This window comes from Necator americanus, chromosome IV (assembly GCF_031761385.1).
Source record: "Necator americanus strain Aroian chromosome IV, whole genome shotgun sequence".
Lineage (NCBI taxonomy): Eukaryota > Metazoa > Nematoda > Chromadorea > Rhabditida > Ancylostomatidae > Necator > Necator americanus.
Genome location: NC_087374.1, coordinates 18128774 through 18147762, shown reverse-complemented (window position 1 = coordinate 18147762; position 18989 = coordinate 18128774). Strand labels below are relative to the sequence as shown.

Genomic DNA, 18989 nt, shown 5'->3' with positions numbered 1-18989 from the left:
CTGCAAGATATCTCTACCTGGATACCTTGACAAAACGAGCTTATAAGGAAATGAAATGGTAAAACATGAGCTCCACAATGAGAAAACCGTTTGTAAATGAAGATTGCCCGATAAAATGACGGGAAATGCGTTTACTTTCAAGAATGACGGAAAATGGTGGAATAACAGAATGCACTATTTATTTATTTTTATTACCAACTTATTTATTAGGGATTCAACGAAATGCGATGTTAGCTGTGACCTCCGCTGATCTTGTTTAAAGTCACACCCAATATAGAGCTACGTGACGTGAGATACTCACCCTACTGCTTTCATAGTTCGGTGAGGCAAATAAAGTTCGTAAGGGTGAGTATAGGCTGCATTTTGAGATCGAACTGATTGACATATTTCAAAGCTTGCTCTGTATGAATTGGGCGAGTAAATACCGTTACTTTGTTACGGAGAAAACTACATACCAGCTGTATTTATAGCATATATTCTAATAGTTACGATTTATATCTTTCTGTCCGACTAAAAATTTGGCTTCATTTTGTATCCTTGTTAGTTGGCGATCTCTGCATATACACTTGTGTACGTACCACTTCATATTTTTCCGTGTTTAAGAAATCGATATGGCGGGAAGCAATCGCTGACTGACGATTATGCAGTTACTGTTACTTTGTCACGGAGAAGACTACATACCAGCTATATAGGGTCTCATCCGCAGGATATGTCTGCAGGGATATTGGGCAAGACAGTTTTCGCACTTGCCAGGACGACTGATGGCATCAACAATCAGTTGAACACCAACAAAATAATCTAACACAAACTAAAACAAATAAAAAACAAGTAAACTGAAACAAACCATGTTTAGAAGGGTGCGAGAATAATACCTACTGTTAGAAAAATAAGCCGATTACGAATAGGATTGCAAGAACAAATAAAACCAAGCTCAAAGCTTCTCAAACTTTGAATCCGATAAGAAGTATGCTATCTCTTGAGTTTTGCACATCACTCCATGCTCATGTCCACCATCTACGCGGATTGCAACGGTCATCATCGCATTCAGGAGTTCTTGGACCTTTAATCAGTCTTCCTCGGCTCAGCTGTAGAAAGTAGATGGGCGGAGCATCTTGCATGCGCAGGTCTATTGTCGTTACTGACCGCAGCGCAGCGTAATCATCGACACGCACGCATCCCCAAGGATATATTCTGACAGCCGCTGTGGGTGCCTCCTGATGCGCACCTCAAGAAGGTATATAAGGAAAAAATAGCAGAATTTTGAAACTTGAAAAAAAGACCCATTGGAAAGTTCTACTCTAAGCTGACCTTTTAAATCCTTGTCTGAAAGTCATCATCGGGGGAGATGTCCCAATTTTTTTCAGCTGATGGAAGTCAGCAAAGGAGCAGTCTGACACCAGCCGGAGAATTTCTAGTGTAAAAATACGTGAAAACGAGGAGAAGAATTAGTGTGCAGCTGTTGGTGATTGTCCTGCTATTTTTCTCATACACTAATTCTCCCGCAATTGTCGCCGAGTAGTCCTATAGGTTCCTTAAGGGTCATTCAATTAGCTAATCGACAGTTTAGCCGGGCCGTTCTCGTCTCAGATTATACCCAACGGGAAGATAAATTGATCCTGAAGGCGATACTATTGCTGTGAGAGGTCATGGGAAGTATACGGGACCAAGGTCTGGATAAGGGGATGTTTGTAAGACGGGATCTCCTACACCCATCATTTGCAGCTATTCTTTGTTTCCTTTTAGTTACTCCTCACAAATCTTTCACTATCTTTACTATTTGGCCGTTTTTATCTATTTCAGTCTGGACCAGCCTCCTCTCCTTACTGAGGAGGATAATCTTAAGATGGACCGCCTAGGGAAGGAGAAATCCATCGATCCATCCTTCTTAATTTTTTAGTCTCTATCCTTGTTTTTAAAGGCTTTTATGGACTCAACTAAGCACAGATTCATAGAAATTGTAGGTCTTTCAAAGCATTTCCAAACTTCCCCACTACATTTACCGAACGTGAAGTACGTCAGCGCATATGTGACATTTTCCCTGACTTCTGATTTGACAGTTCCCCGAATTCTAGCGCAGACTAACTTAAGAGAGCGCGTAAGCCGATTAGCCAAGCAAGTAAACGGGCTGCATGAAAAAATCATGGGTGTTTAAAAAGGATTCTACTGTGTCCAGCAAAAAAAAGTAATTACAATACTTCCAAGCTGTGAGCATAAAGTGCGTTACAGCAGTAAACGCTTCGATGGAGTGGTGAAGACGGTGATGCGGGGGATAGCCGCGCCGACGCTTCACATAAGAGTCTGGAGTTTGTTGACCCTCCCCACCATATCCCTTTTGTTGTTGAAAACAAATGTTTGCCGGGGAAGCCAGCTGAGCACCGCTCTATATGAGAAACAAGGCATAGGACTATCACGAAGAGCAAAACTGGAGATTTCCACAAAAAAAAACTGGGACCTATTTCGGCTTCTATGCGGGACTCATCCGGTTTTCTAGTTCATAATCGAAGTTTTTTTCACCTGAAAATCTGAGCTCAGCTCCAACAAAAGTCAGTTTTCTTCCAAAAAACCGCTATTATCAGTTTTCTCGAGAAATTCCACTGCATGTTTTGTACATGTGTGTTGTGCTACATTATAGTTCGGAACCTTGAAAAGATAGTGGAGGTCCTAATGAGATTCGAGAAGATTAGGAGTGACGAATTTGAGAGAGTAATCGCCATGATTTCACCATATTTAACAACTAGTAGCTATTGAATATGAGAAATATATGAGAAATAGTATATGAGAAAGTCCTTCAAATACATTTGTCCAACGTTTTTTTTTCCAACTAGTAGCTATTGAATATGAGAAATATATGAGAAATAGTATATGAGAAAGTCCTTCAAATACATTTGTCCAACGTTTTTTACTTCCAGAACAACAGAATCCTGGGAAATTACTGTTATGCTACGATGAATTGAAAAAAAATCGAAGAGAAAGACGGAACTGGACGTCTCTTAAGACGCCGACATGAAGATGAAAAGACTGGAATGAGTTAAAAAAACTAAACGAGTAGGATAGCAATTGAGAAATTTTGGGATTGTTCACAAAAATAAGGAATACAAAATTATAATGTTACTAGGAAGAATCGTGCACATGTAAGGAAAGAGAAATAAAGAGAAATAACAAACGTTTGAAAAAAAAACAAACAAAACGAAAAATATTTGAATTGATGGAGCTAAAACAATCTTTACCATGATTGCTAGTAGTAGAAAGCGCAAGGGTTTATATTTTATCATTTGCAAACTTCTGGGACCCTATTGCCTTAGAGATTAAGCGCTCGTGGTTTTTTTTTCGTTTTGGTCCAAGAAATACACAATTAAAGCAAAATTAGGATGCAGAGTAATGAGGACGCCAGAGTTAACTATTTCAAATTATTAATACTATTTGAACAATTAGATAAATAAAGAATGATGAATTCAACATAATATATGAATACAAAGTGACGAATCTATTTTCTTGCATTTTCTTGCATTTTTGACTTGAAATAATTGACGCAACCGGTTGATGCAGTGTCCTTAGTGCAACATCCGACGCTTGATGATCTCTCACATCCAGAGCATAAATCTCTTACGTCTTTCTAAATCAGCTCCTCCTCTTCTTCTTCCCTCCTCCTTCATTCACGCAAGCGAAACTACATGAACAGTAATAAATCATAAACCCGTTGATGGAGTATTAATATTGCGAGATCATGAAACTTAGCAACGCATTTATGAATAGTTCGTCCCTTGAATCCGGAGATGTTGACAACGTTGGAGATGATGACGTCTGCCTCATTATACGGAGGAGTAGGCGCTTGAAAACAAGAAACATACATGGATATAATTGAAAGCTCATGTCAGCTCGTGCTGGCGTTCTTTGGAAAGAAGGAGAAATAAAAAGTGAATCGGAGGGAAAAAAGAGGATTTCCAGGAACCTAAGCGAACGTTCTAATAGTACTTTTAGGGGAAAAAGAAGGTCGTTACGACGGAAGGGCAACTCCGTTGGTCATGGATAGGCTGCTTACGTCAGCTGAGATCTGAGCTATTTGAAGTCTAAGAAGTACTGAGACCCATTAGTGGAAATTTGACTTCGTGTGTGGGAAAAGCCCGAAAGTGCAGGTGTACTGTAGAGGTTGCGATAATGTACGACGCTGAAATCAGATCGATCAACGGTGAGAAATGATCCGTGGCGTGTAAAGGATTTCAGGGAAATTCAACATCGAAAACAACCTTAGGGAATGATCGAAGAGACATCGTTGATAAGACAGTCGCTATGTTCGTGACTGCGCCTCCCCAATCGCACTGACAACTTCATGTTGATCAACAGCACAACAAGTGCGCATGACGAAGAGCTGCGTGCCTCCTTTCGATTCGAGTCTCACCCCTACCCCCTCCCTGGAAATGTCAAACGAGCGAATCATCGCAAATAGCTTAAGAACACTTGAGAACTCGTTCCCTTACCGCAGTTGTTGACAAAAAGAAACAATAGTTATTGATCGGACGAGAATAGTTTAAGGGTTCTGGTTCATTATGTTTTCGCTTAATTTCAGAGCAAGAGAGCTTAGATTTTATGAGGAATCTACTTAGTGTCTCCCTCAAAAGGAGCTGATTTACGCGTGTTTGATCTTCTTATGTGTTTTTCTTTGTGGATTTCTTTTAAAGTTCGTTTTACGGTGTATTATTCGCTCCAGGTTGTTTTAGGGAACTAAACATCCAATAACGGTGAAAGTTTTGAAATCCAACGCCTAATATCCTCAGAACTCAGAGGTGCATGCCTTAGAAATTGAATAGAAAAAATTAGGTGTAAGGTGCTTATTAAAGCACAACAGCATTCAACGAATTGACAAATAAAATGATAAGAAGAAGAGAGTGGTTGAATAAAGTAGCCGCTCTGGACTCTTTTTCAGATAGGCAGTTCAAAACTAATAGCGAAAATAGCATCCAATAGTTGATGATTGATAGGGTAGACGAAATAAAGGGAAAACAAGGACGTTTTTGTAACGTGGAATAGTAACGGTCTGTTCTAGAGCAAAATGAAAAGAAGGGTCTTTTTGTCAGCAGATCCTAAAAAAGGAATTCAAATGGAGAAGAGAAAAAGATGTTAAAAAGGATAAAACATAAAGAACTACGCAACTAGAACAATTTTTAAAAATAGACGAACATGCATGACTAAGTCTAAAAAAGATAAAAAATTTATTTAGTCCTAGTCTTTTACACATTTGTCATTTCCGAAATGTGAGAGTCCGAGAGTCTAAAGTAATAGAAAACTGTTTCCAAAACTAACTTACAACAACAAAACAGGTCTGACAACTTTTCAGAAATTAAATAGTTTATGTCTTTGAAAATATTATAATAATAGATATCAGAAGAGCAGAGATCGTTTATTTCTTATTTTATCAACATTTTCATCACTCTTTACTTTTGTTATCAATTTTTTCTGTAATGTTTTTTTGCCTTTATTGTTGTTGATTCTGCTGTGACAACTATTTTCGTTTTTGATGTCTTCTATCCCTATCAGAGGAAAAGTAAGTTCCTTCTCTTCAGGGAAATGGAAATAAAAAATTAAAATAGACACAAATAAAATTAAAAAAACATGTAAAGTGTAAATAAAACTGACTTGGGGTGCGGGAGGCTGGAAATATGATTCGCAGAAGGTGGACCCGCATTTTTGCATATTACCTCTGGACTATCACCTTACTTATTGATTTACTTCCCCTATTAGTTATGAAATAGCCGAGGTACACTTTCACCATTAAAATCATCATCGGAAAAATGTGGAAGTAAAATTGTCTTCCACCTCTCAAAAAAGGAACAAAACAATCCTGCACGTTGAAGAACTTTTGGTCGACAATCTTCACTAATATGTAAAGGATAAAGGATGAAGTTTCTGGCGTTAACCAATCTGCTTGGGTTTGTTCGCTGTTCGCTTCAATTCAGAATCGTTTGAGGTTTACGAGCGTTTAATTTTCCTATCCAGTGACCAGCGATTTATCGACCCCGAAGCGATGAGGAACTTGGTGAGCGGGGATTCGAACCTCCGATCGATCGTGCAGGCCGACAGAACCTCTAACCGACTGGGCTACGCCCGCCCTTCATCAATATATATATATATATATATATATATTGATACTGCGAAAACAAGAACATCACAAAAGTGCAATAACCTAGCTGAAAAGATGATTGTATAGGTGGAACAGAGGATACAGTTAATTTTATTCCATTCCCCTACTGATGGTAATCCTTAAAGGCATCACCCCTGAATCTGAGGTGGTACGGATTTCAGATGGAGTATTCGGGGTCGTAGATTATGGAGAGGGGGGTGATTCCGTCCACTTCTTCCCAACTGCCGTAAAAAAAACAGCCCAGAATATGCGGCGCGTGCACAGGACTGGCGCGCTCCAATCGAACTCCTTGTAGAAAATAGCGCGCCGGAACGCTCGAAGCCGTATCTTCCGGACCGTTTTTCACGGCAATTAGGAAGAAATGGACGGAATCACTCTTCTCTCCATAATCAACGATCCCGTATACGAATACTCCACCGGAAATCCATACCCCTCAGATTCGTGGGGTGATGCCCTTAAGATTATGATGTGGAGCTTTTGGACCTCTCCATTGAGAAATAAATTTATTTTGTCTGAGTGTTTTTTCTTTTCTTTTTTTCTTTCTGCGGCGAAATGCTTCAAATTTTTCGATAACACACTTTTTTTGTTATAAAAAACATCTCTCATCTCATTTACATTCGAACAAAATTTTCTTCCACAAGTTTTCTTATAAAAGTAAAAAGATGTTCCAACCTTTATTACCTCTGTGGTTCAGTTACAGTTTTTTCCTTAAACGTTTCTGATCGTGTGGAAATTTTTCCAGGAAAAGAAAAACGAATTCCAAAACAGAAAATTGTTAGAATCTTTCCAAAAAAGAGAAAATATGAAAGCTTTTTCCAAAAGAGGAGAAAAAACCAAGAAAAAATAAAAAGGAACATAGAGTAAAGGCTACGTGCTGCCTGCTTATTTATGAAGCTACCAAAGAAAAAAAAACAACCCAAAACCTATTCACAATTTTTTTGTACGTACATTTAAACGTAAAGTAACCATTTGCGAAAGAACTGGGTCAACAACAATGAGGTGTGAACATTCCCTTTTTTTTCTTTAGATAGATTAGATTCATTACTGGTTCTAATGGATATCAATAACTAGCAATAACAGCAACTGAATCAAGGAATTCGATTACGACCTCATCATGGCGAAACCTAATTCTAAATAGTCCTTTTATTGAAATGAACGAGAGTTTTACTTTTGTCATTCAAAAATGAAAAAGTGAGATTCCCAGCCGTACGAAAACTTTTTTTTACCTTATTTACATGAATATTCCGAGGAGATCACAGACGAAAATAATTCCATCCTAAAGGTAAGCAATAGCTGAGAAACGCTGCTATTATCATTTCTCCTTTTTTCCCTCGTAAAAATCTTTTTTCGATTATCTTGACGTATTCTGGAAGTCTTTGCCCCATTTGATGAGGTCCAACACAAAAAAGGATAATTGGGGTTGATGGTTGCCGCCATTCTTGACGTTAAAAAAGAAATCAAGCAAAATCGAAGAACAAAATCCCACTAAACAAAAGTCTTGGTACAAGAAAAGAATCGTTTCCTTACCTTCGCTATTTCACGCCCCTCAACAGAAAATTGGACATGAAAATTATTCATATCCTTAACGAATGAAAGCACGAAGAGGTCCATGTCACCTTATAGAAGGACATTAAAAACATACATGGAGTAACATAAAATAGCAAGAAATAAAAGGACAGCTGACGAAGAACAATAAGAGAATGGAGGGAGTGGAATACAACAGCCCATAGAACCACCCTTGTGCGTTCAGGGACGTGAGAGCGCGTAGGAGAACGAAAAGCGAAAAATAAACGAAATGACAACCAAGAATAATCAAAGGAGACTCATAAAGAAACTAAATTACAATGCATCATAGAAGGATAGGCCCTGTTGTGTTCAAGGATTCAAGGATTCGCGTGGGCGAGCGAGAAAATGGCGGTAATGGTGCCGAATGAATTACTCTGAGCAATGATTAGATTCAGCTAAAAAGGCTATTTGATGGGATCATTTTTTTTTCCTTTTTCATTTCTTTTCCATCGCATTTCGTTCTTTACCGTACAAATTTCGCCTTTTCTTCACTGTACAGAACGGTACTGGAGATAAACCACGTACATATAAAACAAAAAAACATTCTATCAAAAATTCCCCCATCCTTTTAGAACTTAATGAATAACATGAACATCGCAGAACGAAAAACAGCTTTCAGCATTATCAGGAATAATCTGAACGTGAATTTTTATTATTTGAAAAGAAATTTTCTGTAGAATCAAATAACTGGAGAATTTTTGAGAAATCGAAATCACGAATAGAACAGGTTTCCACTCATGGAAACAGAGACTAGACTCAAGGAAAACAAGTGTCGCATCGGCCAGCTCAGCTATTTACGGACATTAGAGCAAATTACGCAGAATGCGGAAGTTTTCGAGTGTTTTTCGAGCAGTCGTGGAGTATTTCTCGCCTCAGAACTCAGCAACTTCGAAATGAGCTTGAACTTAATTGATTTACTCAGAATTAGGGGATCACCAGAATGACTTTTTTTAAATTCCAAATACTCATAAGTGGAAAAAGCCACTCATATATCTATACACATTTGCATCAAATCAGCATAAAGTTTAGGGGCAAAATGCGGAAGACCATTAAAGCTAAAAATTTTGATCTCGAAAAAATTAAACGCATTGGAGAAATTCCACTTTGAAGCGGAGAAAATATTTTCTACTTCTATAAAATAAGCTAAATTAGATCGCCGTCATGAAGAAACATCGTCCGCAAAGGACGAACATATAGAAATCAGCCACCAAAGTTATGTAGAACTCTAAAGCTGAGGCGGCGAGGGAACAAGGATTTACTGTTCCTTTGTAGAATAAAATTATTAACGCAAAAGTCATACGTTTCCTTCTTTCGTGATTATTCAACTCATTTTTCGGAAATAGTTCCACTTTTTACATGCGGACATTCATTTGGCCTCCTCATTTTTACTTCATTCGAAGGAACCAATGAAATGAGTAGGACTGTAGGTACGAAAAGGAAACCCAATGGGGAAGTAAGTAAGAAAAAAAGAAAAAGAAAACCCAATGTAAGTGATCTCTTCAGAAAAAACCTAGCTTATGACCGAAAATTGTAGGGTGGTAAGAAACTACGCTGAGCAACAATGTTTACTAGTTTGGAGGAAGAAGTTAATCCTTCATGGATTTGAAATAGACAAAGAAGGAATCAGATTCCGAGAACAGATTAAGTCAATTATACTTCTTTTTTGAACGAAAGATTTTCTCATATTGATTATTTTTCCGATAATCTTTTTCTTCCTTTTGCATCATTGATGCATACTTTGCATATAACGTGCACTTTTGAAATATTTCTCTTCAGAAGTGTTCTGTATACGCGGCTTCCATAGGTCGAAGATCGAATGTTCGGGCAAGTTAAGGGCGGAAAAAAAGAAGGGAAGTGAGTAAAAATCGGCGAAAAATCTCTTTTATCTAAACAAAACAACAAAGTTACGCTCGACCGTAGTTGGCGGTAGCGGTTTCATTTCCAACATTTGCTTATATCGATGATTCAGTTGTTACATCAATAGGAAATTGAAATGATCGCATCAATATTGAATGAAAATGGAGTGGCCATGTCCAATGTAGATCGAAATCGTGTCTGTGGCGGCAAAGTACAGCTGCAGCCTATTAACGGGAGGTTTTGATGGAACTTCAGTGGAGTTACGTGGCTGCGTGGATGAGGATACCAATCGTTCTTAGCCTCTCATCAACTCGGCGATGACCAACGAGCTGACATTAGGAAGTAGCGCAGCTGGCGTTACTGCTGCGTTTATTAAAAAAAACTATAAATTTCCCGGAAGAGGAGGAACGACTGTGATGCCATCGTGGTAAAACTTTTCTTGAAATAGTAGTAAGGGAGCGATACGATGCACTTAAGATTTATTTGTGTGCTGTACTTTTTGAAATATCGAGAAGGGCAGAGGAAAATGTCACTAAATTAGATTCTTTGATAAAATAGCACGGAAATACGTGCAGTCCTTGGACTGGAATTTGGAACTGAGTCGTTTTGTAGTTTTTAGCAGGAGACCAGGACTTTTATTTCTTTTTTATTTGGGCTGCCTTCCAGCGCTTTTCTCGAATTTTTGATGGCAAAATGGCAAAATGTGAAGGAACGTAAATACAGTCGTGATGCAGTGATGTTAAAGGCCAACGATCAAAGCTCGCCGAGTACTGAAAAATTTAAACAATTTGTTGAGATAAAGTAGCATTAGTCAGGTCATAAATATACCCACGGGTTCACTAATATCGCTTTACGACAATGCTTCGCAGACCGCCGTTCCTCTACTGTTGCTAGGAGATGTTTTGTCAAGATTTCTGGTCAGCTAAGTGAATTCCAATGTCACTCAAAGAAAAAAGGAGGGAATCCAAAGAACTGAGATTATTTCTATGGAGAAATTATAAAGACGGCAAACTCAAAACTACATAAACAGACATGTTTTTTCTGTAAAATTTTTTTATAGAATTTGAAAATAAAAGCAGCAAAAAATTTAATTTAAAGAATTAGAAAAAGTACAGATAGATTCTATACCCTCTTAACCTATGTTTACAAGGACTCTTAGACAAGGAAAGCGAATATTTCATTATTTTTATTTTACTGCGGTAAAAGTCAAATTCTAAACGTTAGATGATCTAGAAAAAAATCTAATTATTCCTGAAATGAAGTTGAAATAGCATGGAAACGATGGAGAACGTAGACTAAAATCTTTGGAATACTCATAGAGAGCCTAGGAGCTGCTCGGTTGTGGTGAAATGAGTTCGGGATATTGGAGAAACCCTGGTCCACCGTTCCCCAAAGTACAATTGTCTCAGATAGCACTGAACAGAAAAAACTGTATCCGCATTGCATTCCCATCGCTGAGAAAGCACACGCGCCTTAAATGTGGGACTTATAAAAGGCAGTTTTTTTGGGCGGGGGAGGCCGAATTGGTGAGAAACCTCCACACGGACTTCTCATGTGCTGCTTCGACTTTAATTCCTTCTGTTGATTTTTGTCTTTTGTGGTCATTCACTTTGTCTCCAAAACTTCTGCTCCTCCTTTACCCTCCGTGTCCTTTACACTTTGTATGAAATTCACAATGATATTTTTAAAAAATGATGAAAGGAAGTTCAACAGAAATCAGATGGAATGGATGGCTCTAATCTATTGAAAAAAAAGATCTAGCAAAATGAAAGTGGATGAATGAAGAGTTGTCCGACTCACAAGCAGAGTGCAACCAAATGTTTATACTTACCTGGGATGTCGCCGTCGTCGTTCGAACGAGAGGAAGAACGTCGTGTCTGCGTGAATTACAAAAAATAAGCGCAGTGGCTTTGTTTGGATCGTAGTCGAACGGAAACAGCCCCTGAATCCGGGAATATTGAAAAGATATGCCAAAAATTGCATGAATACTTACGAAGTGACGGGCCCTATCTCAAACATTAAACGCGGACGAGTTTTCCGATTTATTACTGAGTCGAGAATGAAAGCTGCTAGAAACACTGAGTCTAAATAAACAGGAAGTTTTGAGAAAGGAAAGTCATTTGGGGAAAGAGTTGATTTGGATAGGATATAGACGGAGAATTTCAGGATTTGATGAGTTGGAAGTTCTTGGAAATACAAAAATGTGTGGTTGTATTTTCTGCCATTTCTACAGAGTGTTTAGTCAAAGCTGATTGATTATAAGTAACCAACGAGTTACTCTGCGACTCAACTTGGACATATCGGTTGCCAGATTCTCGTAAAGGCCACATATTGTCGTTCTCCGAGACCCGCACGGAGTTCTTGGAATTCTTCCAAATCCACATATGAGCTTAGGTTTTGGCCTAACAATATTTCTGACAATCGTCTTCTGATGTCATGCACATATATTTATTAATTAGTTTACTCACACACCCAAGCTCTGCCAAAAAGAAAAAAAAACACCGAGCCAAAATCGAAGCAGGATTGCTGCCCGATTTTTTTTCAAAATGGAAGGAGCATTTGTAACCTATCCTACTCACAACTAGTGCGAAATTAGGTCGTTCTGGTCTGAGAGAAGATGAAAACACCTCTCCAAGACCTTTTCCCCAATCCAGAACGTTCTGAACTAGAAATATGCGAGAAATCAAAGCGTTCTGCAAATTTTGCAGTTCACAGAGAGAGGAAATCGATGATACAACCCAACTTTCCATCATAAGATGAGACTAAAGGAGTGAATGTCACGTTTTGAGCTGCAACACGAGTTTGAGAGGATTACTATGCTTTGGAGCGTCTTTACTCAGATTCGCTAGGCAATAAATAGTGAAAGAACGCAGTCGTCGCAGAAACATTTAGCTCTGCGTCCTCCTCATGTGGATACGATTTACTTATTTATCTATCTATTTATTTATGCATCTATCAAATGATAGTGCACGCATGAACGGATAAAAATACAGAGAAAGATTAAGAAGATAGAAAGCAAAAACCACTTGGAAGAAAAATACTCCGACTAGAAAGCTCCGACTACACACTTACTTGTAAACTCTTTACCTTCGAAAAACTCTAACTTTTATTCCAAAAATAATGGATGCTCACGAAAGTTTTTGTGCAGGGGTATTTAGTCAGAGCCAGTTGTATTAAGAGAAAGCCACTGTACCACCGGTAAAATATTGATATATCAGACAGATTTTCGAAAGAGGAAATTTCTGAGGGCAAACACCCAGATTTAGAAAGATACTTGAAGCCGAAACAAAAATGAGACGAAAGAAACCTCTACCGATTACTTTGCTCTCTTGAAACACGTAAAATGTTGAACAATGCAAAATTTACTCAGCAACTAAAGAAACCAGTAGAAAAACGAAAGAAATCTTTCCGGAGGAACTTCTAGAGAAATTGGAAGCTTCACGAATGAGTTAGTTTGTATACCAACGCTCTGACGTTGTTTATTTGGAACAAGAAAAACAAACATGGAGCGCTCAGTGTGGGAGGGTGAGGATTAGTGGCCGAAATGAGACCGAAACAAGCCTTAAATAACTATATGGGGTTACTGTAGAGAACATCTACAACGACCAGAATAAAAATAATGACGAATGAGATTAATTGCAAAAAAAGGCATGTTTCGTCCCTGCCTTTCTAACTTTAGAATATGTTAAGGAATGAATTGATTTGAAAAGGAACGTGTTTAATGAGAAAAGGACAACGTCACAGCGCTGCGCATCCAGGAAAAAGACTTTTTATTTCACCTTAACACCTATGGAAGAAGCTAGTATTATCAAAGTAGTACTCTTACGAAAAACACTACAGTTTCATTAAAGGGCATTGTGAACATTAATATCTCCTGTCGAATACAAATTATAGCAATGCCTCAGGTTTAACGAGCTCTCTTGAGCGTAGCTCTTTAGTCTGAACCATGGTTAAAGTTGTAACAGTGCAACAAAAACGAATTTCTCCAATCTGACAAATTTTCTCAAAAAGATTCAATCACAGGTCATACATCCAAATTCTCGTTTCGCCCCTCATTCCAGAGCATGTGATTTATGAAGAGATCCATAAATGTCCCAGACAATCCTTGAAAAAGATCTCAATTAACGGAAGCGCTGCCAAAAGAGTTATATCCTTGCACTGTGTCGTATTAGCTTCGGTATATGAGAGCAGGGAACGATCGCTGGGTCCTACTCAAAACTTGCGAGCCACCGAAAAACGACAACTTGGGATTGTTTTCGGGAGATTCAGATAAGCATCACCAAACCCAGTGTTGCTGTTTACGAGGAGAAGGAAGAACAAACATCGGAAGGTTTACAAGATGAGGTTAGGGAGTTCTTTTCAAATCTCCAAGAAATTCAGATTTTCAGGGGGAACGGCAGACGTTCACGTAGTACGCAGCGTGTGGTGGAGATGGGGCGATGACTTCGGGAACAATTGCTGTGATTAGGACTATAGAAATCAAGAAGAAACAGCTAAGGAATATCAGCTAATTCCGAAGTGAGCATATGTTTTGGAACGAACGCCCACCGCAATGTGCGAGTAGAAGATATGAATGGATCCGATAAAAAAAGTGTAGTGGAAGGATAAGGTTTCTGGCGCCAATCAGTCCGCTCGGGATGCGCCACCGCGTCCACTTCAATTCAGAATCGTTTGAGGTTGACGAACGTGTAACTGGCGTTTACAATGACTTGCGGAGGCTCGCCGATGTGTCACGTCAGTATTTTTATCCTCCCAGACATGTCTGATACCAATTTATCGACCCCGGAGGGATAAAGGGCTTGGTGAGCACCAGAACGGATTCGAACCTTCGATCGATCATGCAGGCTACGGAACCTTTAACTGGCTCCACTGAACGCCTCACAAGAAAGAAATTCCTGCTATCCTCTTTCCTCACTAAACTATGGCATTTCTTTCCTCTTCGGTGACGTAGTATTTTTTAATGGGTTCTAGTAAGGAAGCAGAAGTCTATGGTAAAGGTGTAGAGGAAAACGAGCACTAGGAAGTAAGAATCTTGGAAATTTCTCTCTCAAACTCATAGATGCGAGTTCTCACCAAGTACAGGGAAGTGTCGCTGGTGAATGAGATGACTCCAGGGTTAAAAATAGTGAAGACATTGAATGATACGGTGAGAATATCAATAACACACTGGATATCAATGTTCTATTTTCATTGCGTAGGAACAAAAAACTCTCTGGAAGAAAGTCATGAATAGAAGGAGAAGAATGAAAACGATCAGGGAGAGTAGGAAACTACTTCTCCCGGACAATCTCTCCAACTCTCGTGAGGTGATGTGAATCCAACGTGTAATATCGCTATCGAAGAATCGCATCAGTATTCCTGTACTGACGCAAGGATCTGTTGTTCGTATGCAATGCGTCAATGTCAGCGTCACCGTCACACACGTCAGGAGACGGGAAAACGAAGTTTCAGAAAAGATGGATGTACATCAAACAGCCAAGATTGTTAACAAAATTTATTACGGCTAACGTTTCGGCGTTGTCGCCTTCGTCAGAGCCTGGAAAGTAAGAACATTTGCAATATATCCTCTCAATTCCCTCATCCAGAACAAGTCATCATCCCCTAGGATATTACATATCCGGAAATAGATATCCGGAAACAAAACCCAAAAAAGCCGAATATGTACTCATCGATAAATAGTAATTAGCGACAAAAACAAAAATAGATCTAAGGAGCGTCTGAATAACCGTTTAGTGGTTTCAGGTAATGGATGATCGTTCAGAGGGTTGTGAAGAGCTGAATATTCCGTTTCCAAATTACTTGGGGTTGTTTTTCATAACAAAAAAACTCTTGAATATTCCTCGCCTAATTCTACAAATAGTCGTAGCTTTATCACAACCGAATGATGAGCAAAAAGAAATTAGTGCTCAGAGTGTGGCGCTCATACCAAAATTCCAAAAACTGGATATGGAGCAAGAACAGGAAAAGGGTAATTACTTGGCAGCTGGTTACATTCGCCGCTAACTGCTCAGCGTAACAACGTACCAACCACTGTACGCAGATCTATCCGCACTACTTATAAACTGCTCCCAAATTTATTAAGCAAACAATATTCAAATCCCTTTTAACGTAATGACGATTTGAAAACTTATGTAGAAATTCATAGGATTATCGAAACGCGTAGAGTTAGTCTGAACTCGCTGAATCGCAATGAATTTTGAAAGTAACCCCAAAAAACAAAACAGATCCAAGAGAAGCTCACGCATGGACAGATCAGAAATGTACAGTTTTTCATCCATCCACAGATAATTCATTTTTAAAAATAGACTATTGGGAGTACAAGTTGCGAAAACGAGAACAACATTTGCTTCTGTATCTAGAATCGATGGGGAACTCGTAGATTGGTTTACCTGTCTATAGAGACTTATTCAGACCGTATTTTGATCATTCCAGTCTTACTTCTCCGACACATCCTGATAACACTCCATGCTAAACAATTTCTGAGATTGTTCGGATAACTTTAGGAATTTTCCCACTAGTAGCCAGAATATGTTTTGGGATGATAATTTTTCAAGCATCTCCTTGAAATTCTCTATAAGAGTCTTCCGAAATGCAGATACTATTGTTACGAGAAATTTATTCGTTATGGAAGGAAGTAAAGAGGAACAACGAGAATAAAGTATGACTAGGAAGTTGGCACGTACAAATGCGTGCTTCTGACAGGAAAAGCATCCCCGCTCCCGACTAATCATCTACGTAGAATGTTAATGTTGACGAAATGTAAGCATTTCTTGTGATTCTTACGCCAACAGGGCAAATGTGGGCGGAAAAGCGTGGTCCAAAAGCAAAAAGTCCCACTTATCGAAGAATAAAGTATGACTATGTATGACTAAGTAGCTTAATATCATCTTAGGCTCAGCGCCATATGTGCTTTGGAGAGTTCTCTTTCTTTAAGGTCATCAGTTTTCAGAGAGTTAAGGAGTAATATTTTCGAACTTAAAATATGGAGAAAAAATATAGGACTTCAAGAAAAACGTATAGGAAGTTCCGTTTCAAGTCTTCAGTCATTTCAAGTTAATAAAAAAATTTCTCGCGAATTTCCATTCAGGATTTGACAAAAAAAGATTCCACAGCGGTAGTAAGAATTGACATCGCAGCTCAGCACTTTTTCCACGAAGATTAGCCATTTTAGAAAAAAAATTCGCTTTCACGATGCACATCGTTTGACAGAGGTTGAAATATTCTGATGTTGAAGATTTGAAATTGCTTTCTGCTTAATTTTTGATTTAATTACTTTTTCACAGACATAAAAGTGATTTGCTGAAGAAGGAAATAGCTTGAATAAGTCGTAAACAACAATATATACAACAAAAATAATAATAATAATAAAGTATGCAAATAAGCTAACGGATTACTTTAAGCGCCGGATTATTTCTTCGAAATTCAACGTGGATAATATAATATCCTTCCGCGCCTCAAATTCGGCAGTTTACCCTCCAAACTTTTCTCCGTAGTTTTAAATCCATCATTTAGTCCTTAGAAGAAGCCACCGTTCGTGAATTCACGGTTCTCCACAATCGCCCACCCTCTCTTACGAGGGCATTTGGATCAAGTAAAGAATCGGTGTTGAATCTTTTGCCTTCGCGGGTATCGAAATTCGTCCACCTTGTCGCAACCCCAAGTTTCTCCGAAAAACTAAGAATACCACATATACCAATTAGTGTATAATAATGCGCACATTATATGTAACTAGACCTAATATCATATTTCATTCAAAGTACATTAAAGTCAAAAACGAATGATAAATTTATAATGATATATATGTATAAGTATACGCATATGTAAAGTGTTGAAAAAGGAACCAAAGATATCGAAGTTTGATATCGACGAGAGGCACATCCTAGAATTGTTCGAAACAAAAAATAAAGCATGCCTTTTAATCTTTTAAAATTTTAGGCCTTCTAAATCTAAAAGATTTCGATTTTCAACTACAGCTCTGAGGTCTAGCGAGAAAGAGATGTAAAGGAGAAAAATTTGATCTTTAGAGAGCTCATAAAAGAGGCGTAGTCGATGCGAACTCACGATTAAAAGATTTGGACAATAAGCATCTTCTAAAGCCAGTCAATTTCTGTGGTTGTTTCTAACAAGAAAATTGAACTATGGTTACTGTAACTCATAGAAACTTGGGAAAAAGTGAGGTTGAAACATGAGGTTCTGCTCAGCAATATGTTCAGTGATGTACGTATTTCAGTTTAAAAGAGGAAAACTGGTTTCATTCCAGACATATCACGTGATTAGGGTCTTCTCGATTACATCTGCGGTGCTGGATTAGGTATAGAGAAACTATAGGGGAAATACTATGAAAAACCAATACGGGCTCTACCCGCCAGCATATTGGCAGCATGTGGAAAACACAAAAAGTACCTGTACAAAGTTCTCTAGAGTACTCCAATGCAAACAAAATTCAAAAAAGAGAAGAAGGCGCCGATGAAACGAGAAAGGAATAAAAATACTTACAAGCAACGTTAATCACAGCTATGGTTAGAAGCTGTAAATTACGGCATACGAATGTGGTGTACTATGATCGCAGACCCCAGAAAATACTTTCCAAACGTTTTTTTCCCTCTCACTTTTTTTCGTTGGTGTTTTCGGTTGCGATATAGGTTCCGCTGTCATATGCACTTTGGAGCGCTGCTTCAGATGAAAGCATACATCACTTTGTTCGAGCATTTCTTTACTTGTATGTCCTTTAGCAGCGAGTCTGGACGACAGAAATCCAGCAAGATACCTCAAATCAAAGTAAAAAAAAACCATCATTCGTCATTTGATATAGAGAAGGCAAAGCGCTTTCGAAAACCTTGAATTCAACTAGAAGTTGCCCATGTTCGACTGTCCTTGAATCTCGGCAGGTTGAATACATAGCTTCTTTATTGATTTGCTTGAGCTGTGGCCTGGTATTGATTGGCCTCGACTGGTATTGATCTTCTTTATTAAACAGCAGCTAACGTTTCGGCGTTTTCGCCTTCGTCAGAGCCTGGAAAAATCAAAGCCATTGGTGACTTATTCTCTCGAGTGCCTTATCACCTACAGAAAGCATCCAAACGGCAGGCAAACTCAGACAGCAACACAGTGGCGCCTCCTAGATCAAAACCCGCACAGATTTGGCTGTTCAAGAACTGCTCATGCAGGCTGTTCAAGACCTGCGTGAGCAGTTCTTGAACAGCCTGCATCGCGACATCGTTTGAGACGGTCGTATAGAATGCCGTAACGTCAAAGGACTCTATTGAACATTCACGTTCAAAGGAGGTGCTGCGAAATTGTTTGAGGAAACTGTTTGAGCTGCTTGGGCAGGGACATATTTGAGCAGCTCAGCAGGATGAGTGCATTGCGATCACAAACGAACCAGCTCCATATCAAAATCTTTTTGATTTGCGGGCGGCCGTCAGGTGTT

The 18989-nt window shown here is 38.7% G+C and overlaps 2 protein-coding genes across 2 annotated transcripts in view; one reads left to right on the top strand and one right to left on the bottom strand.

Moving 5' to 3' along the window:
* The window catches only part of RB195_001757 (uncharacterized protein), a gene marked incomplete at both ends in the record, with an annotated part of 32227 nt that extends 20649 nt beyond the window's left edge, over positions 1 to 11578 (bottom strand). The window contains 2 exons of the mRNA XM_064198685.1: positions 11391 to 11501; positions 11553 to 11578. Coding sequence (XP_064054565.1) covers positions 11391 to 11501; positions 11553 to 11578 — 137 coding nt within the window. The remainder of the gene's footprint in view (positions 1 to 11390; positions 11502 to 11552) is intronic.
* A 3726-nt stretch (positions 11579 to 15304) lies between these two features.
* On the top strand, positions 15305 to 15562 carry RB195_001756 (uncharacterized protein; the record flags this gene model as incomplete). Its single annotated transcript, XM_064198683.1, has 1 exon — positions 15305 to 15562. One exon carries the CDS (start codon positions 15305 to 15307, stop codon positions 15560 to 15562), a length of 258 nt encoding a protein of 85 aa, XP_064054564.1.
* Positions 15563 to 18989: the final 3427 nt, after the last annotated feature.